Raw genomic sequence first — 26,202 nt, 5'->3', positions numbered from 1 at the left:
CAGCGACAGATTCGCGTTACTTTGCCCGTCCTGTACCCTTTTTCTCTACGCTGGGCCATTTGATGCTGACGTGTTCAGTTTGGACAGTTGATAACATACCAAATTCCACCCTTCTCGAAGCAGATTCTCGCTCGGATAGAGGATACACTGCAGAATCTACGCCTACGACTGTCTGCCAGACGATGGCGTCCCCGTCCTCCAGCGTTCGACACCGGGGCGGCAAGAAGAACGGCGAGAGCCCTACCCCCTCTCCAGCAGCTGCGCCAGACTTGAAGAGCACTGAGAATAAGCCAGCTGCAAAGAAGGGAAAGGGACAGACCGAGTCCTCGTCAGAATGGGATTACAGACTTGCCCTGGTCATTGTTACCATTGGCGCGTTTGCTACGAGGTTCTGGAAGATCAGCTATCCTGACCAGGTGGTGTTTGATGAAGTACACTTCGGAAAGGTCAGTTTAGAAGCATTGCTGTTATATCTCGATATAATTGTCTTGTAGGGATAGATGGGAGAGCAGCTGGGCTGACGGTGTGTGCTGCAGTTTGCTTCACTTTATATCCAAGGCACATACTTCTTCGATGTCCACCCACCGTTTGCCAAACTCCTCTTTGCGCTGGTCGGCTGGCTGGTTGGATTCGATGGAAAATTCCTGTTTGAAAACATTGGAGACTCGTACACGGACAACAAGGTGCCTTATGTTGCCCTTCGCGCTCTACCGGCCATGCTTGGCTCCCTGACCGTCCCCGTCGTGTTTCTCATCATGTGGGAATCTGGATACTCGCTCCCTGCCTGTGTTCTTTCCGCCGGTCTTCTCCTGTTCGACAATGCCCATATCGGCGAGGATAGGCTGATTCTGCTTGATGCCACTCTTGTCATTTCAATGGCATTGAGTGTGCTCTGCTATATCAAATTCCACAAGAACAGACATCAACCTTTTAGCCGAAAGTGGTGGAAATGGATGCTTATGACCGGCATTGCTCTCAGCTGTGTCATCTCGACCAAGTACGTTGGTGTCTTCACCTTCGTGACCATCGGATCTGCTGTCTTGATCGATCTATGGGGGTTGCTTGATGTGAACCGCCGCCAGGGCAAGCTTAGTCTCTTCGAGTTTGGTACCCATTTCGCTGCTCGTGCGTTCGGCTTGATCATCGTCCCCTTTTTCATCTACCTCCTCTGGTTCCAGGTCCATTTTGCTATTCTCACGAAGTCTGGCCCCGGTGATGACTTCATGAGCCCGGAGTTCCAGGCCTCGCTCAGTGACAACCCCATGTTTGCTCAGTCCAAGGGAGTCGAATACTATGATGTACTTACCTTCCGGCACAAGGACACCAAGGTCTACCTACACAGTCACCCTGACCGCTATCCTCTTCGATATGATGACGGCCGTGTCTCCAGTCAGGGCCAGCAGGTCACCGGATACCCTCACAACGACACCAACAACCACTGGGAAATCCTGCCTCAGGTTCCCTTTGCTTCTGATAATCGTACCGGACACAAAGTTCGCAATGGACATATCGTGCAGCTCCGCCATGTCGCTACCAACACCTTCCTACTCTCACACGATGTTGCATCTCCCAGCTACCCAACCAACCAGGAGTTTACCACCACCTCCCCTGAAGAAGCGGCTGGCAACCGACATAACGACACCTTGTTCGAGATCCAGGTCCCCAAGGGCAAGGCTGATGAGGAATTCCGAACCCGCTCCAGCCTGTTCAACCTGATCCATTTCCCTTCAAAGGTTGCCATGTGGACTCATACCAACCCTCTGCCAGACTGGGGATACAAGCAGGCTGAAATTAACGGAAACAAGAACTCCAAGGAGCCAAGCAATCTCTGGTATGCGGAAGATATCCCATCTTTGGCTCCGGACAGCCCTCGAAGCCACCAGGAACCCCGCAAGGTCCAGCCAATGCGTTTCCTGAAGAAGTACCTCGAACTCCAGGCTGCCATGTTCCACCATAACAACGCCTTGACGAGCAGCCATCCGTATGCCAGTGAACCCTTCCAGTGGCCCTTCTTGCTCCGTGGTGTCAGCTTCTGGACAAAGAACGACACCCGAGAGCAAATCTACTTCCTTGGAAACCCCGTCGGATGGTGGCTTTGCAGCAGTCTTCTCGCGGTTTTTGTCGGTATCCTCGGAGCCGACCAGCTTGCTCTCCGTCGTGGAATCGACGCTCTGGAAGAAAGTAAGTACATGTCCCCCATCTCATCGTTTGTCATGAACTAATGGTAATCAATCAGTCTGGGGCCCAGGAACCCGTCACCGCCTGTACAACAGCACCGGTTTCTTCTTCCTCTGCTGGGCAGCTCACTACTTCCCGTTCTATCTTATGGGCAGACAGCGCTTCCTGCACCACTATCTGCCTTCTCACGTAGCATCTGTTCTGGTCACCGGTGCCCTGGTCGAGTTCATCTTCAACATTGACCCCGCTGGCTTGAGCGAGGACTTCGTGGCGAGCAAGCCTGGCCATGGCCCGCTAAAGATCAAGCACACCCGGCAGAGCCTCTTGGCCATCTGGGCCGCTACTATCGCAATTCTGGGAGCAACCATCTGGGGCTTCGGCTTCTTCGCTCCACTCACCTACGGAACTCCAGGCTTGGACGTTGCTGGTATCAACGCCAGAAAGTGGCTCTCTTACGACTTGCACTTTGCAAAGTAATTTTACACTTTGAAGGAAAGACGAGCTGAATACTCTGAACATCTGTACGGGGAAGTGGATGTTCACTATGAACACCCATGCGAATCCCCTTGATCCTATACTTCCCCCCTCCTTACCTCTTATCAACCGCAATCCCTCCAAAAGACCTTCTATTTCCTTTGCTATCCTCCCATGCTCAGCTAGGTTTATTTTAATAGAGCACATTATCTCCCATATTTTCGAGGACATCTCTGCATATCTCGTCTCAACTACCTGTACTCCATACATGCTGCATATCTGATGCACACCATGCAACGAATAAGAAGTCAGCCAGCGACCCCTCCATGAGAAACCAAGTATCTGACTGTTCATCGAGTAAGCAGGATTCAACGCAAACCATGCACCAACGGGGCCCATAGCCTTTAACCATCGCCATGTCCTCTGCTCCTTTGGCCCTTTTTCTTCCTTATTCCCTGCTTACAGCCGTCTTTGTCATGCTGCGCTAAGCCCGCTAAGCCCACCCGGAGAGCCGAGGCTTGGCTTTTGTCAGTGATGACAAACGCTTCTTTTTTGCTGCTTTTTTGCTTTTTCCTCGTTTTCGCCTTCTCGACCAGCAAACAACCCGGCGGTCCAGCCAGCCAGCGTGAAACGATAACCAAGCAACATGACGGAGAAACCGACCAGATGGTTCGGCATGCACGGAGTTCCATATAGGAAAAAAGCTGGCCAGAAGCTTAATCAAGTAGGTTAAGTTGCTGCGTGGTGGGCCCTGGTTTGTCTGGTCTTACTCAGGCTTCCCTAAGGCCTTATAAAGCCGCCGTCATGGACACACGGCCAGCAAGCCATTATTAGCAGTCTTCTATAGAAGATTCTCGTCCTGATACCCGACTATAAATACCCTCTCATTCTCCATGGGCTGGACTTTTCCTTCTTTTTTCATCATTCTCATTTCCATCATTGCCTCGATATACCAAGTCAAGACATTGAATCTCTTTAACACCTCAAGCACTACTACAAACACCTCCCTGAACAGCACCAGCAACACCAACAACAACACCATCACAAACAGCACAGTACATACCAACATGTCTGCCCCAAGAGCCATAAGACAGGCCTTCCTGGCCATTGAGAAGTCAGAGGGTATGGGTGCGCGCGTACGACGATCCATCGGCACTCCCAAACTTCGCAACTTCAGCCCCTTCCTCATGCTGGATCATTTCACCGTTGGCAAAGACGCCGGGTTCCCCGACCACCCTCACAGAGGACAAGAGACCATCACCTACCTTCTCTCTGGCGGTGTAGATCATGAAGATTTCGCCGGACACAAAGGCACTATCGGCCCGGGCGATCTGCAATTCATGACTGCCGGTCGAGGCATAATGCACGCTGAAATGCCCCATAACAACCCAGACGGCAGCCCCAACGTCGGCATCCAGCTGTGGGTTGATCTACCCAAGAAGCTGAAGATGTGTGAACCCAGATACCGTGATCTCCGCGCCCAGGAAATCCCAATTGCCTCTGCGGATGGCGGAAGAGCCACTATCAAAGTCATCTCCGGCAAGTCTCATGGCATAGACTCGGTCAAGGACCTAGCCTACACGCCTGTCTGGATACTGGACATCACTCTCAAGCCAGGCGGAAGAATCAACCAGATACTGCCTATTGGATGGAACGCCTTTGCCTACACCCTTGAAGGCACCACTACCTTCAACAAGAAGAGAGTCCCTCAGTACCACAACGTTGAGTTCGTACAGGAGGGAGATTCGGTTCAGGCTTCAAACGAGTCTGACGAAGAGTCTCGCTTCCTGATCATTGCCGGCCAGCCTCTTGACCAGCAGGTCGTCCAGTACGGTCCTTTTGTTCTGAGCTCCACAGAGGACGTTTACCAGGCCATCAGTGACTTCCAGTCGCACTCCAATGGTTTCGAACGGGCCAGAGGATGGCAGAGCGAGATCGGAAAGAGAATGCTATAGATTGACTAATGGCCGGTTTTTCCCTTACTTTTCGATATGGGTTAGAATTTTCATGTACCATGCTGGGTTTTCCGGAGCATTGCTTACTGTTTTCGTTTTATGGCTCACTTGATGAGATATGACTTTGTGGCCCCCCCAGACATTTCTTTGCATGTTTCCTGTTTCCTGTTTTGCATGTACTTTAATTGATAAATTGTTAAATGTTAGGAGTTCATCCTCGTCGCCATGTCCCTGTTCAAAAATATCTTACGTCAAATGTAGCCATGTATCTTGTAACATGATGTCATAGCAAAATTCTACCTACTTATATATATATTCACAGTAAACCGCCATAATCCGTACCTGTTCCAGTGGAATTGACACTACAGTTCACTCAACAATATACTTCTATTCAATCTATAATCAATAATCATGTCTCAGGAAGCATATCAAGCCGAGAAAGACCTCAACTCGTACCAGGCAAAGACCGGTAGAGGAGGGAAGAACATCAGTGATACCGGTTCGTACTCTCCCCTTCTCGGTTATCAACCCCATTCTGACGTCTTTCTTCTACTAGCCCAAGAGACCGGCGTCGACGCAGGTGCAGAGAATAAATTCCCAGGCGCCCAGGTGAGGGTAGGACCTGGTTCCACGGCCAGCGGGAGTGATCACCGGGTTATTCCGCCAGAGGAGGGGGGTGAAATCGATGACCGGGGACAGTAAGGCATTTCTATCTGCCGTCTTTCAACAGTGGTGGATGTATCCGGATGCTAACGTCGTCGTCCCTTGATATTGCAGTGTGACGAAGGCAAAGGACTTTTTGGGCTCGAACAAGCAGGATTAAAGCGGCGTGCTTATGTCATCATCCGCCTTTTTGTCGTTGAAAGTTTAAACAGCTTAACAAGGTAACTTAAAGGGGATAAATAAATAGCAATCAAGTGTATATTATTATTATCTGGAAGATCGATATCCTTCCGTGTGCCGCACCGTTTTACAGTTACGGGTACTTCTTAGCTGCGGGCTCTACTATCAAGAGGCAGCTCACGTTCAAAATCTGTTATATGAAGTTCTTGCATCCTTAAGAGATGACCAGCCTGTGGATGCCCCGGATTCTTCGACCCGACTATACATGGCCGCGGCCAGTGCTCCTTAGAATATCCGAAATAACTCCTCCGGTTCCTCGAATATCAGGTAGAATTGTCCGGCGTCTCTGGGGTATCCTGCATAAGGGTCTATACATCTTTTCTGAGTGGTATTGCTACTGGTTTGATGTCCCGTTCGATGGTAATATTGCACAGCTACCTTTCGGCCTGCTTTTGAAATGGACAGATAGAACAAGTCTAGAGGAAGCTGTAGCTATGCAGATGGTAGCTGCTGCTGGTATTCCAACCCCAAAAATTCTTTGTTATGGAGAGCATCCGAACGATCCCTACAACAGGCATATCTCTATTCTCATGACGAGGCTTCCTGGTATAACGCTTGAGAATTCGAGGGATCCACTAGACATCGAGACATCCGGACCGTGGCTTGAGGAATTAAAAACATGCGTGAGTGCTATGCGTCAATGGAGTCCTCCTGAGAAGCTGTTCACTGGCTCTGTGATTGGGACTGCTGTACATAGCCAGCGAGTTCCGAACCATATCATGGGCCCATTCACAACTCAAAATGGTCTATACGATCACCTGTTCTCTACTGCGTCATCACATGGGTTTACTTCTACCGAGAAATTCGAGGAAGCATTGACGGAAGCGAGGAAGATATACGAAAGGCCGCATCGGGTTGTGTTCACTCATGGAGATTTCAAAGCTCACAATATCCTTGTTGATGATGATGGACATCTATCGGGCTTCCTAGACTGGGAATCAGCTGGGTGGTATCCCGAGTACTGGGAATTTACTACAGCTATGAGGTTTGGGCGGAACACCTGGTGGTATCAAGTCGCTTCTTGGATGGGCGGGGACCAGTATTCCCAGGAACTGTCTTCAGATGTCGCCCTGAATCTATTGACAGTTGACTCTTATATAGCGTGGTAATTGAGGAGGATTCTAACACATGAAACGGCAATACAACAGTTCCACTTGTTTTTTTACACTGGCTAAAATGGGAGTATACTGGACTCATTTTTATTCAGGACAGAAAAGAGGAAGTTACAGTGAATGATGGACAGGAGAGACTTTCACCAGATTGCAAAACACAATACACTAGATGCCACAAAAAATCGCCTATCAGACAAAAATCAATGGCAAACCTCGGATCTGACAACAGGACGCGGTTGGGTATTCTCTGCGGCAGCAGCGCTATACTGGTTTCCAACCCTGAAACACTCTTGCTCTAGCGCATCACGGCTGGTGTACCTGACCAACCCATTTTCTGAGAGCTTTTCGGCAATAGTCAACACCCAAACTCTGCAGGACATCCCTGGGATTGAGTTGACATCTCCATCACGCGACCTCATGATCTGATCAACAAGGGACTTCTTTTCCGGTGGGATGCTGGCAATCTGGATCAGAACACAGAGGAAGTTCGACTTGAAGACACCGTTGGTAGGACCATGATCCGCGATCCACCCATGTCCCATATTCTTCATATGATATTTGTGGCCCTTCAATTTGGCTGTGTGAAAATAGTATCCCCAATGGAAATCGTTCGACACGGGAGGGTCCGCGCGAATCCACAGAACAATATAGAGAGAGTCTAGTGGGAGTCGACTTAATGCTTCTTCTTGAAGCTTTTTGATAGCAAGTGCTCTTTCCTGTGGCGTTGGGGGTAGTCGTGCCTTGGAACTCGAGGGGGCTGCGGACAACTGGCTGGATGCCATTGATTTTGACATTTTCAATTCCAGTAAGCTTTTTTTGTAGAGAGAGAGTGTGTCGATATGTAAGGGTGTTTGAATGAAGTGATATAGAAAGAGGAATCATGTTGAAAATCAGACGATTACCCAGGAATGAGCACCTTTATATGGCGTATCTTTTCACATGTCTCGTGTATTTCAATTAGAACTGGTTGCCTAACTGCCGTGAGAGGGTGTGTGTGTCTAATAACAAGGATGTGATACTGGGTATGTCCATGCGAGTCCCCTGTTCCTGTAATAGAAAACAATGATGACTGTTGACCAGGTTAGAGAAAGCATATTTCGAACGGTAGACAAGGTAATCCATTGGTATGCGTGGGCAGTCAACTAATTGGCCGACTCCTAACTCAGAGTAGTAAGGTATGACATGTGGTGAATGAATGGACAAGACAACAAAAGCGGGCTGAGGTATCCGTGCCTTGCATAAAGATATATGTAATGCGGTCAGAAAAGGCGTCTTCATTTCTTCCAGTCCTCGATCCACATTGTGGATCCTGCCTCTGAGTCCGCTCAGTGTGGGAGCAAGCGGCTTCGGTGCCTTTCTCATGCACACTTAGTCGTGCAACCGTGTAAAGTATGTATACCCTTTCGGCATTTGTGGTTGTTGTCATCTCAGATCCAAGCAATTGGTCAGAAAATTGTTAATCTGAGAAGCAGCCTTTGCCATATTCCATACAAATGGATGTCGATTCTCCCCCCTCCCCCAAACCTAGAGTATCCAATGAGAAGAGCAATCGCGTACAGCGTTGTAGTATCAATGAGTGGAGGCGGCCATCTCTTTACGAAGAAGCTGCGTACCAACATGTATGGTGTTTGAACAGCCTTGAACTCAAAAATGTAGTCAGGCTCAAAGTGCGGTAAATGAGTGGACAAGAAGCCTCAAAAAGGATATGACTCATAGTATATAAGGCAGTAGGTGTCAAATAATGGCTTCTCAGCCAGTCAATGTGCATGGTAGAGTAGCTGACCAGGGGGTAACCCAGGGTCCCATGTGCGGCGCAGCGAAATCAATGCAGCTTAGCGCCGTCAACTGGTGGAATTTTGGGGGCCATTCCCCGAATCAGATGGTTGCCTGCTTGGCTCGGTGTCTTCCCTACATAGTAGGCCATATTTTTGTAATGAGGCTGCTATTTGATAGACACAACGCTGGGTACGCTCTCCCTGGTCATAACCCATGAGAGGAATTTTTACGAATTTCTGCGATTGCCGGAGGGAGCTCCGCACAGAAATCCTAGTTGCTATCCTTGGTGCTGAACAGGGAACATCTTTATCTTTCCTTCAAAGATGTGAAGCAGATAGCTCAGGAAATGATTGAGTTGGACGTTAGTGTAGTTCGCGAGAAGAGAAATGAAACTGTCAAAATGGTCAAAGTCGAAGTTTGGCGTCGGAAGTTGGAGAGTTTTGCTGACTAAGCTCAAAGCCAGCGTGTTGCGTTCGCAAGTCTAGAAAGACGAGCAGCAGCAGCAGCAGCTTCAGCAAGACAAGCTGAAGTTGATCGATGAGCGCAACTGGCAAGGCTGTCTTCTCTCTCTCATCTCCAGCTTCTTCTTCTTCTGTCGGGCCATCATGGCCAGCGGTGCAATTGAGCCGTTTCTAAAGGGCAGCACCTCTGAAAACACCCGTGGGCTGCTGCGTGTCGTTATCTTACTGCTCATCGCCGCAGCCGCAGTCTCCAGCAGATTGTTCAGTGTCATAAGTATAGATGTCCCTCAAATTAGTTAAACTTACTACGTCTTACAGACCAATGTCGAGCGTAATGGCTAACTGTTTTGCTGCTTTAACTAGGATTTGAAAGTATCATCCACGAATGTACGATTACCCTTTTGGACTATATGGAGATCAGCCCAACAGTATTCTTCCCCTGCGAAGCCGACTGTAACTGACCATAATGCGCCGATATAGTCGATCCATGGTTTAATTTCCGAGCTACAAAATACCTGGTTGAGCATGGTTTCTACAAGTTCTGGGACTGGTTCGATGACCGTATGAAGCTCTACATTCTCCCCCCCGCACCCTTTAGGGTAGACGGTTCTGCTGTGCCTGGGAAGGTGGCCTTTATACTGACGGAGTTTTATCTAGGAACATGGCATCCCCTGGGACGTGTCACTGGTGGCACTCTTTACCCCGGCTTAATGGTCACCAGCGGTGTCATCTATAAACTCCTCCGACTTCTCGCTCTTCCCGTCGATATTCGAAACGTATGCGTTTTACTTGCTCCCGCCTTCTCTGGCCTGACAGCCCTGGCCATGTACCTCCTCACTACAGAGATGGCTCCCTCTCCATCAGCCGGTCTTTTAGCCGCTGCCTTTGTCGGAATTGCGCCAGGTTACATCTCCCGTTCCGTGGCTGGAAGTTACGATAACGAAGCAATTGCCATCTTCCTTCTCGTCTTTACATTCTTCCTCTGGATCAAGGCTGTGAAGAACGGATCGATCATGTGGGGTGCCTTGACAGCTTTGTTCTATGGGTACATGGTGTCTGCCTGGGGTGGATATGTGTTCATTACCAATTTGATTCCTCTCCATGTCTTCGTCCTCATTTGCATGGGAAGGTATACATCCCGTCTATATATTAGTTATACCACGTGGTACGCTCTTGGAACCCTAGCCAGCATGCAAATTCCATTCGTTGGTTTCCTACCAATCCGCAACAGTGACCACATGGCAGCTCTTGGTAAGTACGGTTGGTACCCATGCGTACTGGATTCTACTAACCATTGGGCTAGGTATTTTTGGCCTCCTTCAAATTGTTGCCTTTGTGGAGTTCCTGCGTGCTCAGGTTCCCAGCAAACAGTTCCAGACTGTTCTTACTAGCCTTGTCCTCTTGGTTTTCATCGTGTCATTTGCTGGACTGGTACTCTTGACGGTCTCAGGAGTCATTGCACCATGGAGTGGACGATTCTACTCTCTGTGGGATACTGGCTACGCAAAGATTCACATCCCCATCATTGCATCCGTCTCAGAGCACCAGCCTACCTCCTGGCCAGCTTTCTATTTTGACTTGAACATGATGATCTGGCTCTTCCCACCAGGCGTATACATGTGCTTCTACAGACTCAAAGATGAGCATGTCTTTGTTATTATCTACGCCGTCCTAGCCAGTTACTTTGCCGGAGTCATGGTTCGATTGATGTTAACCCTTACCCCTGTGGTATGCGTTGCTGCCGGACTGGCCCTGTCGCAGATATTGGATGTCTATTTACGTATGGACTCCCCCAATCCGGACGCCAAAAAACAAGGATCCGGCGATAAGTCAACTCAAGGAGGCCTACGCATTGCTCGCAATAAGGTTGTGGGTATCTACTCCAACTTCTCAAAGCTAGTCGTGTCAGGAACTGTTCTGGTCTATCTTCTCTTCTTCGTTGCCCACTGTACCTGGGTCACCTCCAACGCTTATTCCTCTCCCTCTGTCGTGCTAGCCAGTAGATTACCCGATGGTAGTCAATTTATTATTGATGACTACCGTGAAGCGTACTACTGGCTTCGACAGAATACCCCTAAGAATACCAAAATCATGGCGTGGTGGGATTACGGATATCAAATTGGAGGTATGGCAGATCGACCAACCTTGGTTGACAACAATACCTGGAACAACACCCATATTGCTACAGTTGGTAAAGCAATGAGCTCTAGTGAAGAAGTCAGCTACCCTATCCTACGACAGCACGATGTGGACTACGTGCTTGTTGTGTTCGGAGGTCTACTAGGATACTCTGGAGATGACATCAACAAGTTTTTGTGGATGATCCGCATTGCTGAAGGTATCTGGCCTGAAGAGGTCAAGGAACGAGACTTTTTCACTGATCGCGGAGAATATCGCGTGGACGAGCATGCTAGTCCAGCTATGCGCAACAGTTTAATGTAAGTATCACTGAGGTGACTTGTACCAAGGCTTGCCTTTTACTAACAGCTACTACTAGGTACAAAATGTCCTACTATAACTTTCACAACCTCTTTCCTCCCGGCCAAGCGCAAGACCGTGTCCGTGGTGTCCGACTTCCCTCTCAAGGGCCTCAACTAACCACGATCGAGGAGGCATTCACCAGTGAAAACTGGATCATTCGAATTTATAAGGTAAAGGATCTCGATAACGTAGGCCGAGACCATGGAACTGCAGCTGCCTTTGAAAAGGGCCACAAGAAGAAGACTGCTGCTAGCAAACGGCGAGGAAGGCCAGTGCTGCGAACGGAGTAAACTAAACTGCCATTTTGATGAAAAGTGCGTATCTAGTTTTATCGGGGGTTTCCCATTCTTCCAGCGGATTGTGTTATATAGAACTTTTTATCCTAGGTATCTACTGGAGCATCCATTTCATGTTATTTTTCTGCATTCCAATATTATCGATGAGATGTTTGTAGATTGATAAGAATTGCTCTTTCTTCCCCTTTTTGTTTTCTTTTATCTTATCGGAGATGACGTCGTAGGTTTTGTATTACATAATCGCTAACATCGAGCCACCTTTCAATGAACTTGGAGAAGCCGAAATACATCCAGCCCATCCTGTTTGATATAGGATTTGATAACTAGGTAAGTTGACATTGCTGTGCTGTCCGGCGTGCGATTGCTGACTCTTGCATTGGCTATCTATGTAGAGCTAATGCGCATCCGCCAAGTCACTCTTTTCCCAAACAAACATGGCTTCTTGTCAATAGATTGATCAAACACGTCGAGACGAACAACCTCTGCAAATCATTCCTTTCTTTTTACATAGGTCATGCTTCAGGTGCTAAAATAGGTTGTGGCCTGACCCATTGATAGTAACCGAGCGAACGAGAAGTTACTCGCCTTAGCTTCGTTGGGAATATCTTTTGAAACATGCGACATCGCACACTCACAGCTCTATTAGCTGGCGCAAGCTTTGCGTTTGCTGCCCACAAGCCATTTAGCATACAGGATGATGTGCTAGCCAACCCTCAGGTATGCATCAATACTATTTGTTGGAAGGAATTATGATCGAAGAAACACAAGCTTCTAACAAGTGCCGCTCGTCTTAGTTCGAGGTAGTCTTCCCTGATGAGTATATACTAGAATCAGACGCACAACTACGGCTTGTCAAATCCCAGTCAAAGCATAAGGATGCTACAAATACACCTTCTCAACCATCGGATGCACCGAATATCGTTTCTCAGGACGAGAGATCCGAGCTATCAGAACAGGCGCCACTTCAAGGAGAATCAGAAGCTGATGATGAGGAATTGATGAAAGATGAGGATGATGTATCAATCGATTCTTATCATGAAATGGTTCTGGATGGCCAGCGGTTTCTTTGTGGAATTCCAAGTGTAACACCCACCGGAAAGGATAATACATCTACTTCTACACCTAACCCAGAAGACGAGGCACTTGAGCTGGCAAGGGCAACCAACCGGGGCCTTGAGCTGCTCAGTGACCTGGAAGGGAAATGTCTGTATTACGCTGCAGGCTGGTGGTCATATTCCTTCTGCTATATGAAGGAGGTACGGCAGTTTCATGCACGAGTTCCCGGGCAAGGGGTTCCTGTCTATCCGCCGGCAGAAGATCCGGACTCAAAAACCTACGTCCTTGGAAGATTCCAAAAGAATTCAGAACGTGGCCAGCCTACGGCGGCCTCTACTGAGGTGGCTGCGTTGCAAACCAAGGGAGAGTCGTGGTACTTGGTGCAATATCTCGAACGGGGTACGATTTGTGATTTGACAAGGAGACCCCGTAAGATTGAGGTGCAATTCCACTGCCATCCACAGTCTCCGGAGCATATTGCATGGATTAAAGAGGTTACCACATGTTCTTATGTCATGATGGTCTACACTCCAAGACTATGCAACGATGTGGCATTCCAGCCGCCGCAGGTAGAGAAGCCGAACAGCATAAAGTGTCGGGAGATTATATCACCGGAGCATGTATCCACCTGGGAAGCGGCTCTTGCCTCTAAGAAAGAACGTGCTAAGAAGGAGCTGGTCGAAGCTACAGATGAGCCTTTCGCCACAGTTGGAGACATCCAAGTTGGTGCTATGAAAACGGTAGGTAAGGATGGGAAGCGAATTGAAAAGGACCAGTTCGGATTTGGCGGAGAGCCAAAGGTCAAGGTCGTGGCAAGAAGCGAAGGAGGCAAGGTGAAGGTCCTATCAAAGGAAACACTGAAGAAGCACAAGGTGACCAGCGAGAAGTTCGAGAGGTTGAAGCAGGAATTGGACGAAGCTGCAGATGGTGAAGATTGGAGACTGGAGGAGATATCTACAAGCAGGGGAGAGGGGCTTCGGGCGATCATTGATGATCCATTCGATGATGTTGGAAGAGAGGAGGAAGAGGGAGAAGGAGAAGGAGGCCCAGACACCCAAGCCCAGAACGAGGGAAAAGCAGACAAGGACACGTCCAAGGAGACTAGCCCCGAGGACCAGCAGCAGCAGAAACAGCAGCAGCAGACGAAGAAGAGCACGAAGAAGCAACAGCCAAAGTCAAACAAAGTACGGATGCTGCGCAAACTACAGGGACAAGCAGCGTCAGATGAAACTGCGCCTGAAGCTGGTAGTGATGAAACGTACAAAACCGATAGCAAAGTGGCAAAGGCAAAGAAGGAGAAGCTCCACAAGACTGACAAGACAGGCAAGTCTGATAAGGCGGAAAAGAAGGAGAAGGACGAGAAGGACGAGCTGTAGTAATTGATATCTTATGGCCGTTGCTGCGCCGGCCGTCCCCCTTTTTATAGACATCGATCCATCGCCCATGTTTAGGTAATCTTCTGTATTAGCGCTGTAAAATACCACAATACACCACGTTTAGCCCCTGTATTGCTGTCACATAAAATACGCCATCCAGTTCGCCCAGCCTGGAAGTGCGAACGTCGAGAAACATCGGCGAACCTCGAGCGAGCGTCTTTCTCTGCAACTAACTATACGAACGACCGGCCGGCGAACGCTGCACCAGCATCAATCAGACCGACAGACTCGCTGCAACTGCGTTGTGTCTCCCTGCCCTGCCCGATTCCTGCGCCTGCGCCTGTTGGCCCTGCTCGAGGACACCTAAATACCGAGTCTCCCGCACCTGAACAATCCCCCCCCTCACCACACGCAGCTGTCTGGAGCATGCAGTGACGGCTTCTTTCATACGACTCCGGCTGCATATTTCTCTGCTATCGTCCATTTCTTGTCTCTGCAGATTGGTTTCAAGAGCTGCTATCTGTCTTACTCGGCCTGCCCTGGTTGTCTACCTACCGAGAGACACCGCCGTTAACGTGCATTACGTATTGCCCAGACCGGATTCCAAAGGGCTGCATATACCTGTTTACACCCACGAGGGACCAGATTAAACGCGCTACAGAAGAGGAGGATACACAAACCTTTGGTCATCGTCGTGGGAGGTGGTCAAGATGGGCTTTGAAGGTGTCTACACTGCTGTGTACGACTACACACCACAAGGAGAAAATGAGCTAGCATTTGCCGAAGGTGACTTGCTGTACATACTGGATAAGTCCTCGGACGACGGCTGGTGGAAAGCAAAGAAGAAAACCGCCGAGTTTGAATCCGAAGAGCCCGTGGGACTGATCCCTCACAACTATGTCGAGAAGGTGAGCTCTCCCTTCCCCCTATTGTTCTCTGATTCCCGTCTACGTTGGATACTGGTTCTCGTTGGAAAATCTCCTGAATTTTTTACTAACTGTGTTACCCTCTACTATGGCTACAGGCACAACCAATCCAACGAGCAAAATCCATCTACGACTATACGCGACAAACGGATGAGGAGGTGTCGTTTGCAGACGATGTTCATATCTTAATCTTTGACACCTCTGACCCAGACTGGACTCTGGTCCAGGTAAATACCGAGTATGGATTCGCTCCGTCGAATTATATCCAGGTGATAGGCGATATTGAAGCTCCCGGAGCAGACGCTGCAGCTTCTCCAGCTGTTGCGGCCCAAGAAGAAACCAGATATGCTGAGCCCGAGCCGGAAACGCAACCGGAGCCGGAGCCGGAACCCGAACAAGAAGCGCCTCCTGCTCCTCAAGCCTCAAAACCACCTGCTGGTCCTGCCGCAGCCCTCGCCGGAATACTTCACAACCAACAACCAGGCGAATCTCGATCAATCCCTGCTCTTCCATCTCGTGAACCTCAAGCGGCAGCGCCGGCGGTGGAGCGCGCGCATGAAGATCACGAAGATGAAGCCCCTGCTCCTGCCCTTCCGCGCCGTCCGCAATCCCAAGAGGAATCTCCAAGAGAACATTTGCCGTCGCCTAAGGAATATCGACGTCCTCCGTCCCCTAGAGCCCATCTGGACACGTCAACAGGCTACTCCCGAGATAGATCTCGTGGGCGATCCCCTCACGATTCTCTCAAGGCAGAATCAACAGGTGTCCAACCTTCTCCTCCTTATAGCAGGTTGGCCCTTCGAGATGACATTTACCCCCGGCACACATCGACTTCACCTTCCGGATACCACATATATAATATCAGTGAAATGATATCGATCATGGGAAAGAGGAAGAAGATGCCGACGACACTCGGAATCAATGTTGCAGCTGGAACAATATTTATATCACCAGAAAAGTCAGAGGACGGTCCTCACCAGGAATGGACTGCTGAGAAACTAAAACATTACTCTATCGAGGGGAAGCATGTGTTTGTCGATCTTGTCCGGCCCAGTAAAAACATCGATTTCCATGCGGGAGCCAAAGATACTGCACAGGAGATAGTGGCTGCTCTTGGTGAAATCTCTGGCGGATACAGGGCCGAAGGGCTGAGAGAGGTCATCGCAGCTGGCACCAGCGGCGCCAAGAAGAAGGGAATCATTCTATATGATTTCGTTGCCCAAGGTGAAGACGAGGTTTCTGTGTGTGTTGATGATCAAGTCGTAATCCTGGACGACTCGAGATCTGAAGAATGGTGGATGATCCGACGACTAAAGAATGGAAGGGAAGGCGTTGTTCCTAGCAGCTACATTGAAATAACAGGGGTTGTGGACTCTGGATTGTCCGGCGTAACTGCTGGGATGTCGTCTGTTGAACAGAACAGGCTTGAAGAAGCACGTTTAGCTAAACAGGCAACCCGCTCCTCAAAGAGACAAGACTCGGATGGGACGGGGTCCATAGAGGTAGGCCCAGGTGTGAAATTGCCGCGTAGACGGAGCAGTCTTGGAAGAATTGATGGTAACGAACAATCACAGCGCCAGAGACGCGAAAGCAAATCATCAAAATCAAGTATGTCCAGTCATACTCTTTACCTTCGTGTACATTTCACTAACGTCCTACAGAGCCGAATCCCGCAAAAACGAGAAAATGGACGGACAGATCTGGCACTTTCACTGTTGTTGCCGAATTCATTGGCCTGGCAGATGGCAAAATGCACCTTCACAAGCAGAATGGCGTGAAAATTGCAGTCCCAGTGTCCAAGATGTCCATTGAAGACTTGGAATATGTTGAAAAGGTCACCGGTGAGTCTCTCGACGAAGATAAGCCACTATCTGATATCCGCCGCCGCAGCCAAATGGGAAACGAGCGCCACAAAGTTGTCGGTGCTTCCATAAAGAAGGAGCCCGAATACGACTGGTTCGACTTCTTCTTGAGAGCTGGAGTTGGGCCTCATCAGTGCGAACGCTATGCAAGCAACTTCACCAAGGACTCAATGGACGAATCGGTCATCCCAGATATCACTTCGGATGTTCTTCGCACCTTGGGCTTAAAGGAAGGTGATATAATAAGAGTGATGAAATATGTCGATGAGAAATACAAGCGGAAGGCCAAGGGAGGCCGGAACGTCACATTCGCGGATGGTGAAGAAGAGCCTGCCAGTGGAGGTCTGTTCTCCGGTCCTGGCGGTGCACTACGAAATAATACCCGCAAGGGACGTCCTGCCCCAGCAGCTCAAGCCAGTGACGTAGTTGATCCAAAAGCGTTTGCTCCAAAGGACAAATCCGCGTCTGCTGATGGAAAAGATAAGGAGAAAGACGGACCTGCAGGATTTGAGGACGACGCATGGGAGGTCAAGACACCATCCAAACCTGCGGCTTCAACCGCCCCATCCTCTGCTCCAACTACTGCTGCAAGCCAGCCAGCATTGACCGGCGCTATGGCAGATCTCTCTTTACTTCAAACCCCCTTGGAACCCACGAAAACTGCTCCAGCTCCTACAACCAAGCCAGCCGAGCCGGCAATTACCCAGCCTCCAGCGACTCAAGCACCGCCGGCAGCACAACCCCAGAAACCAGGTGCAAACCCTCAGTTCTTTACACAACTTGGCCAGCCTCAGATGCAGGCTATTGCACCGCAGATGACTGGCTACGTCCAACCCCAACTGCAGCCCCAGCAAACTGCTATGCCACCACGACAACGGCCTCAGCCTCCTGCTACAGCAGTTGGTCAAGGATTCCTCACTCCTCCACCACCCCCTAGACCACTCTCTGCGCCCAATAACCCTCCAAACGGCTTTGTAACGCAGCCGCTACAACCTCAACTCACCGGCATCCCGTCCACAGCTCCGCACATAGCCCCTCCAGGCCACAGCCTAGCAGAACTTAATCAACAGCGGTTCCAGCAACAGCAGTTGGTGTCTCAACCAACAGGATTCCCTTCTCAGGTTCCGGCGATGACTGGACAGTTTGGACCCCAAATGCCACAGCAACAACCCTTCATGAGCTCTCAGCAGTTCATGGGTGGTCAGCAGCAACCTTTCCAGACCACTTCGCCTGTGCAGCAGCAAACGTTCCCAGCTTTGGCTCCTCAGCCCACAGGTTACGCCCAGTTTGGACAACAACCACCGCCACCATTGCCAACCGGTTCAATCAACTCTGTTCTTCCTCCTCCCCTCCAGCCCCAGCGCACAGGTGCAAACGGTTTTGGGGTGCCTCCAACAAGTTTCACACCATCACCACCGCCAATTCCACAGCAACCTGCAGCTGCTCCACTTCTACCTCAAAAGACAGGCCCTGCTCCTCCTGTACGTTTCGGTGTCCACAAAGATGCTCCGAAGAAGATCATGCCTCAGCCAACTGGGAAGGCAAATCTTGCTCAAGCTAGTACGTTATCCTAACCCTTGGTTATGTATGATATTTACGATGATTTTGACTAACCTATTGCTTAGCTCCATCCAATCCGTTTGGTTTTGCCTAGAACGGTCCAATCCATCTGAACTTTTGATCTATTTACGAATGACTCCACAAAGAATAACGATATCATTTGCGCACATCCTTATCTCCCACCAGCATCCGTCTCCCTAATAAACAACTTCTCCATCCCTGGTTTAGCAAGAACCCATTCTTACATATTTTGCTCGAAAAGAGTTGTTCAATTGCCATTTGGATCCATACCGCTGCGTAACCTGCGGCTTTTCATTTGTTTTTAAACACCCCGTCCATCCTCCTCCCTCATCGAGGCATCCCCATACCTGTCTGACTTGACCTTTCTTGTGCCCATAGTTTGTTTCAACATGATCCTTTCCTCTGTCTCTCAGGCCTTTTGCATGATTCAGCTCAATCATGCCAACTAGGATAATCACTTATAGACAGCATTTTCTCCGTCACAAGCTCTTTTCTTTGTTCATTCTTAACAGATAATTGTTTATCGGGCTCATTTACCTTCTATCGTTATACCTAGCTCTTTCAATTTCGCCTATATATTCCTCAAATTTAGTGTTTGAATGGTTTATGAACATTTCTGCAAATTTTCTACAACTATTAGCATGCTTGTTTGTCTCCCCAATCAATCCCAACAAACATTTCATATCCCATCCGCCATGACTTCTTACCATATACGAACTTGAAGCCGAATATATTTGCCACGACCTTGCAGTATTTTAGCAAAATTCTACCCAAAATCCGGTTCTTCTCATATACTTCTAATCTTCACCTTGTCAAGGTGCAGCAGTAAAGTCTCATAGCATAACTGAAGGCGTATTCTCATTGATATCAGGGCCACATAGCATCATTAAGCGTACAAGTTTTCCAGCAAGGCCAACTCCCTAAAATAAAGTATATGAACAAGAAATACTCAAGAACAAGCTGGCTAAGGGGATATCTTGCAAACAGAAAGGAATCGAAAGTAAACAACAGAAAACATAATGAGAGAAAGAAGAATGAGTGCACAAAAACGTCGAAGAGACCCGTTTACATCAGCTGGAAGACAAGGTTAGAAGCCAATTCTCCAGTCTTATTCAGGAGATCACGGAAAGTCAGTGGAGCATCTCCTTCTGCATGATGCACTTCTGGTCTATAAGTAGCTAGCTGCCTCACTTTGCAGGCAACGTAGTGAGTTGTGAGTTTGCGAAGTCGGTTCTCCCTCTCGGACGGGAGATCTGCGCTAGCATCCAACGAAGGAAATCTCGGGTCATATGCCTTCGTGTTCTTGAATGTATAGTGTAGCAATTCTAATACATAGGGTATAGTGCCGTTATCCCCATAGCCATGGCCAGATGCTCGCAGAGGAAACGAGACCAGTTCTCGATGGAGCTTGGTAAGGGCGAGCTGGGCAAGGGCTGGAACGAGGTAGCGGGAGGCGAATACATAGATTTTGGCATGGTATAAGATGTAAGGGACGTCGCGGGAGTCACTGTTTGCTTGTGAATGGCTTAATGGAGCGGTCCTACGTTCGTACTGTGGGTACTGAATAGCGGTGAATTCATCCCATAGAGACACACCAGCGGGTCGGGAAGATGGAAGGGGGAAGAAGGGTTCTCCTCTAACAGAGCCTTCGGACTTGGATGTCTCGAGTATTGACTCTGCTTGAGTTGCCTGGAATTCAGGCCAATCGCCAGACTCTGTGTTTTGGGTTTCTTCCGGCTTTTCTTCAGGTTTCTCTTTAGGCTTTTCTTCTTGCTGGAATGGAGCCACTGCAGTGACGGCCTCAGTATTTTTCTCTTCAATCACGGCAATATCTTTAACATTCTCTTTATTCTCCGTGGGCGGAGGAGTTTTAGGAGGCGTGAGAGTGTTTGCAGCAGGACGCTCTTCAACTACTTTTTTCTTTGCCTTTTTCTCTTTCTTGCTCTTCTTGCCCTTCTTTCCGGCGTCAGCGGCTCCCTTTGAGTCATCTTCCTCTTCCTGGGGCTGGGGCTGGGGCTGGGGCTGAGGGTCCTCCTTCACAACAAGTGCCTGAGGCTGGACCACGGCGGGCTCTTCCTTTGGAAGATCATCTTCGTCATCCCAGATGGCGCATGAATCCTCTGGCCGTGGTGCTTTTGGAGAGGAAGGGGGCGATGGTGCCGGCGGCGGTACATGGAGGTTCGCAGATGGGGAGCAAGGTTCTCCATATTCCGAAGACTCTGGTAGGTCGGATCTGGTCTGACGAACGGGAACGGTATAATCTCCGGTGTATGCAAATTCGCAGAAACCAGTGAAGGTCTCAACATGTTCGTCCTCCAGGACTGCGATACGGTGCCGGGATTCGCGAGTATGGCCGTTGTTCATCAGCCCATCGAGCCGGGGAGAGACATGTTTGGCAAGGCCAGATTGGATGGTGACTTTTGAGTGGCCGGGTCCGATCAAGAAGGTGAACTGGGGAGAGTTGATAATACTGTTTGTCCAGAAGAAGGCCACGGCTGGTCAGCGGACTATTCCATTTGGTATGCTTCTTCCCCGTGTAGAGGGTATATTTCTTCAATGGCTTGGAAGAATCGCCATCACACAAATCCCTATAGACAGCCTAACCGCCGGCTGAAATAAAAGCGTACCTTCTGAAATCTGGGCCTGGAACCGAAGCCATTTTGCGCGAGCGTCAACAGAGAGCGCAAACTCCCGATTCCAACAGTCAGCGGCGCGTAAAGTAGTTATCGATATTCGAATGAAATATCAGTGGAATATTAATGGAATATCGCACAAACGCGACTTTAAAAATTTTTTCTCAACAGGCGATGGTCCGAGTGAGAAGAAAAGAAAGCATGCAGCGGCGGCTTTCCCCTTCTTATAAAAACTTCGGATCATGGCCCCCCGGCCGGCGCAGTTTCGAATGCTCCTTGAATACCGCAAGGTAGGCGCATAAAGGATGCTGGCGCTTCAGGATCTTTGCTCCTGCATAGAGAGCTCTCTGCCGCCCGGCCTACGTGTAGGTCAGCGACGCAGAAGACCGTCTCGAACCAGCCTCGAGGCTGCAGATGCGAGTCTCAGGTTGGTAAGGTCTCTCGCAAAGCCCACAGTAATGCAAACCTCGTCTCTCTCCATGCAGCGACGGGCCATGCAAGGCCGGAGACGGACAGACTTGCGGTGTCAATCCACTAATGGATGTGTGCCCAATGGGCGCGCTATTGCTGCAGCCATACCTTGCCGTATCTTGGCTGACTCGAGGGTATGGATTCTCGAAACTCCGGCAGGCAGCAAGCTGAGCTCCAGCTAGAGAACATGAGTTAGCTCGAGGGACAAATCAAATCCGTTTTGACGGTGAAGCTGGTTAATCGGGTATAGGTACTGATGGGCGGCTGCGCGGCGGTGGATAACTAGAAGGCCAGGCAGCACGCTTCAAAGCACTGCATAACAATTCAGCATGCCAGGCGGCCAGGCCAGCCTGTTTCGGACCGCCCTTACTGCCATCCATCCGGTGTTAGACACCTCCATGTAAGATGTCGTGAAAGTTGAGAAGAGTGGGCGTAGTTTGGCACGATGAGGTGTTGTTATAACAAGCATTATCAGACTGGCAAAGGCAATTGATACGTCATACCCACTATATAGCTAATCTACAGAGAAATTGACAACTTCGCAGACACTGGAATTATATGGCATAAATCCTGTATTCTGGCTCTATTCTAGACATATGTATACATTCTAGCTAAAAAAAAGTACAATTATTTACAAGGCCGGTTTCGTCCAATCTATATCCCATAATCATCGACATATTCCTCCGGCATCTCAATGAACCAGCCTGACACTCCTAGTTCCCGGTTCCCATTCTCTCAGTCCAGCTCGAATCGTGTACCAGAATTTAAGCTTAGAACACAGCTTCGTAGCAGTGTCGATATCGCCCGACTCAAAAGCCTTGCCCATTTCGTTCACCGTCTGCGCAATCCGCTCTTCATTCTCCACCTTTAGGTCGGCAATTACCTTCTCATCTTCTGCCTCCTCAACGGCTTCTTGCACCTCCATCACCTGCATTAGGGTTTCGGGGCTTTGCGGGTGTTTGTTGGCGCCATCCTCGGCTGTGACGTCGATATCATACTGGGAGGCGAGAAGGTACTGCGCGCGAGCTAACGGATCCCCTAACGCACGGTAAGCTTCATTGATTCGGGACGATAGGGCTTCTGCTTTTCGCTTTGCTGGCCCTTCGGGAAACTTGTCCGGATGTGCAAGACCCTGGAGGGAGAGGAATTCCCGGCGGAGGTCGGGCAGCGAAATGTCGAATGTACCCTTTGGCGGAGGGCCTTTCGGCAAAGTTTTGGGGAATATAGTGTAGTGTGTTGTAATATCAGGGACTCTTGTCGCCAGACCTGGCGATATGTCTTCGGAGGTTGGTTGCGAGGCAGGTTCGGCTCGGTTGGGAGCAGCTCTCGGTAGTGGGCTCTGGAACGACAGGGAGCGTAGTGTGTTGAATTTCCGAGACTGAGAGTGTGTGAGTCGTCTGTATAGTCCGTTTTGACAGAGAAGACACTGTTCCTTGTCGCGTTGAGCAATCCTGCTATACGTTTGGCCGAACGGCTGTCGAGCAGGTGTCGGTCCGATACGCCGGAAGACGGCGGAAGAGGGAATACTCTTGTGCATAGTATACAGTATGTGTGGAATGATAAAGCAAAACGATATCTGCGATGTTTTGCTCTGGTAAAAGGGTATAGCTCGAGGCGACGTGTATTTGTTGATGGCCGGCGCTTTTTTGGTTTCAACTTCTGGATTTTGAGCAAGCAGCTTTTTTTATCTGATGAGAAACTGGATCTGATAAGATAAGATAAATTGATTTATAATCGAAATGTCTGCTACGTAATCCAGTCAACTGGAGTTCGCACTATATTTAATCCGTGTATTTAACAGGCAGCCAATCAAAATTCCGCTTTATCTTTATCTTTATTTATTTGTTTTGACGTCAAGTCTGGCAATTATCAGATCGTGCTTGGAGTTTCCTGCTATACAATGAATAGACCTCGCTTATCGAAATGCCATGTCTTGTTATTAGAGCCCATATCTAGGGATATGGTATGAATAACCTTGTGCGCTTGGCGTATTCAAACTGGATTCATGGGCTGCTGGCTACATTCGTTTCGTTCAGTGTTTCGGATGAAACGCAATGAAGGAATATGTTGATCATTAACTCACCTACAGAGACAGATACCCATAGATGAGCTACTTGGAATAATTTATTTTGATGCAGTCTATGTTCCGTCACATTTCTAATATACTTGTTAATTACTAGGAATGGGATACAACCATACAGCTGGGATCATGCATACCCCGCAAGTTATTACTATATAACCCTTCCTCAATACCCGGGCTATGCCCTCTCTCAGACAAGAGATATCAGAATCATGCCTTTTGCAAACTCTGATTTAATCGTTGTTACTGGTGCTAATGGCCATGTTGCACAGCATGTTGTATCACAACTGCTGTCATTCCACGCCCCGGTCCGCGTACGTGGGACAGTCCGATCCTCGACGGTGGCTCAGAAGCTCTACGCCGCATTCGATTCCTTTGTTTCCAGTGGAAGACTTGAGATTGCCATTGTACCCGACTTGACCGTGGATAGCGCATTTGATGATGCCATCCAAGGCGCAACATATGTAGCTCACATCGCATCTCCCCTGAACATGTCTCCAGAAAACGTTGAAAACGACCTCCTTATGCCCGCCATCAAAGGTAACATATGCATCTTGGAATCAATAATGAAAAAGTCAGGAATCAAAGCGGTCGTTATAACTAGCTCTTTCGTTGCGGCGTTTGATGCACGTCATGGCTTCCGTGAGGGATACACCTACTCTTCTGCGGACTGGAATCCGATTAGCTATGACGAGGCTGCGGACCCAAGGCAGGACATGAGTCAATACCCGGAAAAGTGGCGACCCTGGATAACCTACATGGCTTCGCGAAAGCTTGCAGAGAAGGCTGCATGGGATTTCTACCGGAAACATCAACCTACATGGGCTCTAAGCACACTATTACCGTCGTTCATTGGAGGCCCATTCGTTCTACCGTTGACAAAGGGTGCTGGTAGTTTAACTTTCAGCACAAGCTTGATCTGGAGAACTGCACTGGGGAGTGAACCGTTATTCCATAATGACTTTCCTCACTGGGTCGATGTGCGAGACGTTGCAAAGGCACATATCCAAGCCTTGATAACCCCTGCTGCGTGGGGGAGAAGGTTAATGTTAGGCCCATGGCCGTTACTTTTCTCGGATGTAGGAGGCTTCGTTTTTGGCTCGATCTACAATCACAAAGCATAGCTAATCACTTTTTCCAAAGATCGCCAGAATTGTCCGGAAACACTACCCAGAAATGGGCCCATCTAGGGAGAAACAACAGGTGACAGCTGTGGCTGAACTTCGTTACAAGTGGAGTCTAACTGATTTGATACAGGTACATCACTATAGTATTGACTCGGGGTCATCGTTGTCTATTCTAGGAATGGATTCCTGGATATCGCCCGAACAAATGATCGTTGACTTGATAAAGCAGCTTAAGAGGACCACGCTCAGTGATGCATTATGAGCCTGTTTCTACCCTTGCTGGGCACATGTACTTGATTAAACCATCTCTAGCTCTGACACCAACACCTAAAACAATATACAAGAGCCTCCACAGCCATTTATCTTACCTAGATACACATTAGCCAGCATAAGACCATCTGTACTCGGGGCTGGTATGTGGGAAATCTCACTATGTGATGCATCAGCTGCAGAGTCACCACTACCGAGCATGCCTTGAGTAGCCCATAAGCACTACTCCGGTTCATGTGCAATAATTCAAACGAACAAGGCTGTGGTAACATTGAAACTTCAAGATCGCTTAACCAGCCAGTTGACACTCACTAAATCCGTTGGTTTGACGCTCAAGTGAAAGCTTTGGCTGGGCATTGGATGTCCAATATTACAACCAGCCACCAGTGTCTGACCATAACCGCACTGGTATTGAACCCTGACTATTATACTCGGTATGCCTTGAGGTATCTCAACAGAAACGGGTGACTGTCCACAAGCATCTCTAGAACCGACGCATAGCTGTGACCAAACGTTGGAGACGGCAAAGGCTGAGGCTCAACCCTGTTTCAACATGAGAATCCTTATCCCGTCGACCCTCACAGGCCTGGATTTGAAACGCCTTGGTAACAATTTTACAAAGTAAATTAACAGAGACAGTTATGGGCATATTTTCCCAGTGATGTAGCATGCTCTATTCCCAGGTATAACCTGTTAGATGCAACACTCTGATAAAGTATACTATTGAGTTATACCAGCGGCCTATTATACGGTCAAGGGCCCTGGCCCTGATATAAAATGGCCTGCCATGGGCGAAGAGCAAAAGCAGCCACTAGTTAGCTATTAGTTATTGGCCGATGGAGAAGCCCACCTCGCTGTCCTACCTGGCAATCCAGGGATTCGACATAAGCTAAACAATAAATAATAATATAGCTGCCTCGCTACAGTCTTCCTCCTGTGGCTGTGCAGCCAGAATCACCGAGAAGAAAAAAAAAAAAAAAAAAAAAAAGACAAGACGCAGACGTAATAATAGCGGACCAGTGATATATAATTATGCATGACAGTACGATACATCATGGCTCTCCCAAACAACCCCACAGCCCACGTCCAACCAGCTGTTTCAGGCCGGCCGGGCTCCCGATATATTTAAAGAGCTCCAAAGGGCGAGGTTCTCATGGACTCCTGTCGTGACGGGCGTGTACGAC

At 48.9% G+C, this 26,202-nt stretch overlaps 10 protein-coding genes across 10 annotated transcripts; 7 read left to right on the top strand and 3 right to left on the bottom strand.

Annotated features, from left to right (window-relative positions):
• Positions 1–62: 62 nt before the first annotated feature.
• Positions 63–2,655, top strand: TRV_00575 (uncharacterized protein; the record flags this gene model as incomplete). Its single annotated transcript, XM_003025213.1, has 3 exons — positions 63–446; positions 537–2,181; positions 2,237–2,655. The coding sequence occupies 3 exons, from the start codon at positions 63–65 to the stop codon at positions 2,653–2,655; spliced, it is 2,448 nt and encodes an 815-aa protein (XP_003025259.1).
• An 890-nt stretch (positions 2,656–3,545) lies between these two features.
• On the top strand, positions 3,546–4,607 carry TRV_00574 (pirin domain protein, putative; the record flags this gene model as incomplete). The annotated part of the gene is made up of 1 exon (XM_003025212.1): positions 3,546–4,607. One exon carries the CDS (start codon positions 3,546–3,548, stop codon positions 4,605–4,607), a length of 1,062 nt encoding a protein of 353 aa, XP_003025258.1.
• Positions 4,608–5,671: 1,064 nt separating this feature from the next.
• On the top strand, positions 5,672–6,619 carry TRV_00573 (uncharacterized protein; the record flags this gene model as incomplete). Its single annotated transcript, XM_003025211.1, has 1 exon — positions 5,672–6,619. The coding sequence occupies one exon, from the start codon at positions 5,672–5,674 to the stop codon at positions 6,617–6,619; it is 948 nt and encodes a 315-aa protein (XP_003025257.1).
• A 203-nt stretch (positions 6,620–6,822) lies between these two features.
• TRV_00572 (uncharacterized protein) lies at positions 6,823–7,416 on the bottom strand (the record flags this gene model as incomplete). Its single annotated transcript, XM_003025210.1, has 1 exon — positions 6,823–7,416. The coding sequence occupies one exon, from the start codon at positions 7,414–7,416 to the stop codon at positions 6,823–6,825; it is 594 nt and encodes a 197-aa protein (XP_003025256.1).
• A 1,328-nt stretch (positions 7,417–8,744) lies between these two features.
• On the top strand, positions 8,745–11,630 carry TRV_00571 (uncharacterized protein; the record flags this gene model as incomplete). The annotated part of the gene is made up of 5 exons (XM_003025209.1): positions 8,745–8,813; positions 8,884–9,154; positions 9,340–10,110; positions 10,163–11,297; positions 11,357–11,630. The coding sequence occupies 5 exons, from the start codon at positions 8,745–8,747 to the stop codon at positions 11,628–11,630; spliced, it is 2,520 nt and encodes an 839-aa protein (XP_003025255.1).
• Positions 11,631–12,251: 621 nt separating this feature from the next.
• On the top strand, positions 12,252–14,068 carry TRV_00570 (misfolded glycoproteins degradation protein Yos9, putative; the record flags this gene model as incomplete). Its single annotated transcript, XM_003025208.1, has 2 exons — positions 12,252–12,353; positions 12,431–14,068. 2 exons carry the CDS (start codon positions 12,252–12,254, stop codon positions 14,066–14,068), a joined length of 1,740 nt encoding a protein of 579 aa, XP_003025254.1.
• A 710-nt stretch (positions 14,069–14,778) lies between these two features.
• Positions 14,779–18,430, top strand: TRV_00569 (uncharacterized protein; the record flags this gene model as incomplete). Its single annotated transcript, XM_003025207.1, has 3 exons — positions 14,779–14,976; positions 15,093–16,602; positions 16,656–18,430. 3 exons carry the CDS (start codon positions 14,779–14,781, stop codon positions 18,428–18,430), a joined length of 3,483 nt encoding a protein of 1,160 aa, XP_003025253.1.
• A 1,137-nt stretch (positions 18,431–19,567) lies between these two features.
• Positions 19,568–21,096, bottom strand: TRV_00568 (uncharacterized protein; the record flags this gene model as incomplete). Its single annotated transcript, XM_003025206.1, has 3 exons — positions 19,568–19,585; positions 19,629–20,907; positions 21,065–21,096. 3 exons carry the CDS (start codon positions 21,094–21,096, stop codon positions 19,568–19,570), a joined length of 1,329 nt encoding a protein of 442 aa, XP_003025252.1.
• A 1,136-nt stretch (positions 21,097–22,232) lies between these two features.
• Positions 22,233–23,078, bottom strand: TRV_00567 (uncharacterized protein; the record flags this gene model as incomplete). Its single annotated transcript, XM_003025205.1, has 1 exon — positions 22,233–23,078. One exon carries the CDS (start codon positions 23,076–23,078, stop codon positions 22,233–22,235), a length of 846 nt encoding a protein of 281 aa, XP_003025251.1.
• Positions 23,079–23,833: 755 nt separating this feature from the next.
• On the top strand, positions 23,834–25,010 carry TRV_00566 (aldehyde reductase II; the record flags this gene model as incomplete). The annotated part of the gene is made up of 2 exons (XM_003025204.1): positions 23,834–24,663; positions 24,773–25,010. 2 exons carry the CDS (start codon positions 23,834–23,836, stop codon positions 25,008–25,010), a joined length of 1,068 nt encoding a protein of 355 aa, XP_003025250.1.
• Positions 25,011–26,202: the final 1,192 nt, after the last annotated feature.

The sequence above is a fragment of the Trichophyton verrucosum genome (assembly GCF_000151505.1).
Source record: "Trichophyton verrucosum HKI 0517 chromosome Unknown contig00046_1.f1.exp, whole genome shotgun sequence".
NCBI classification, from domain to species: domain Eukaryota; kingdom Fungi; phylum Ascomycota; class Eurotiomycetes; order Onygenales; family Arthrodermataceae; genus Trichophyton; species Trichophyton verrucosum.
The sequence above is the reverse complement of the archived record's forward strand: the minus strand, read 5'-3'. Positions and strand labels throughout refer to the sequence as shown.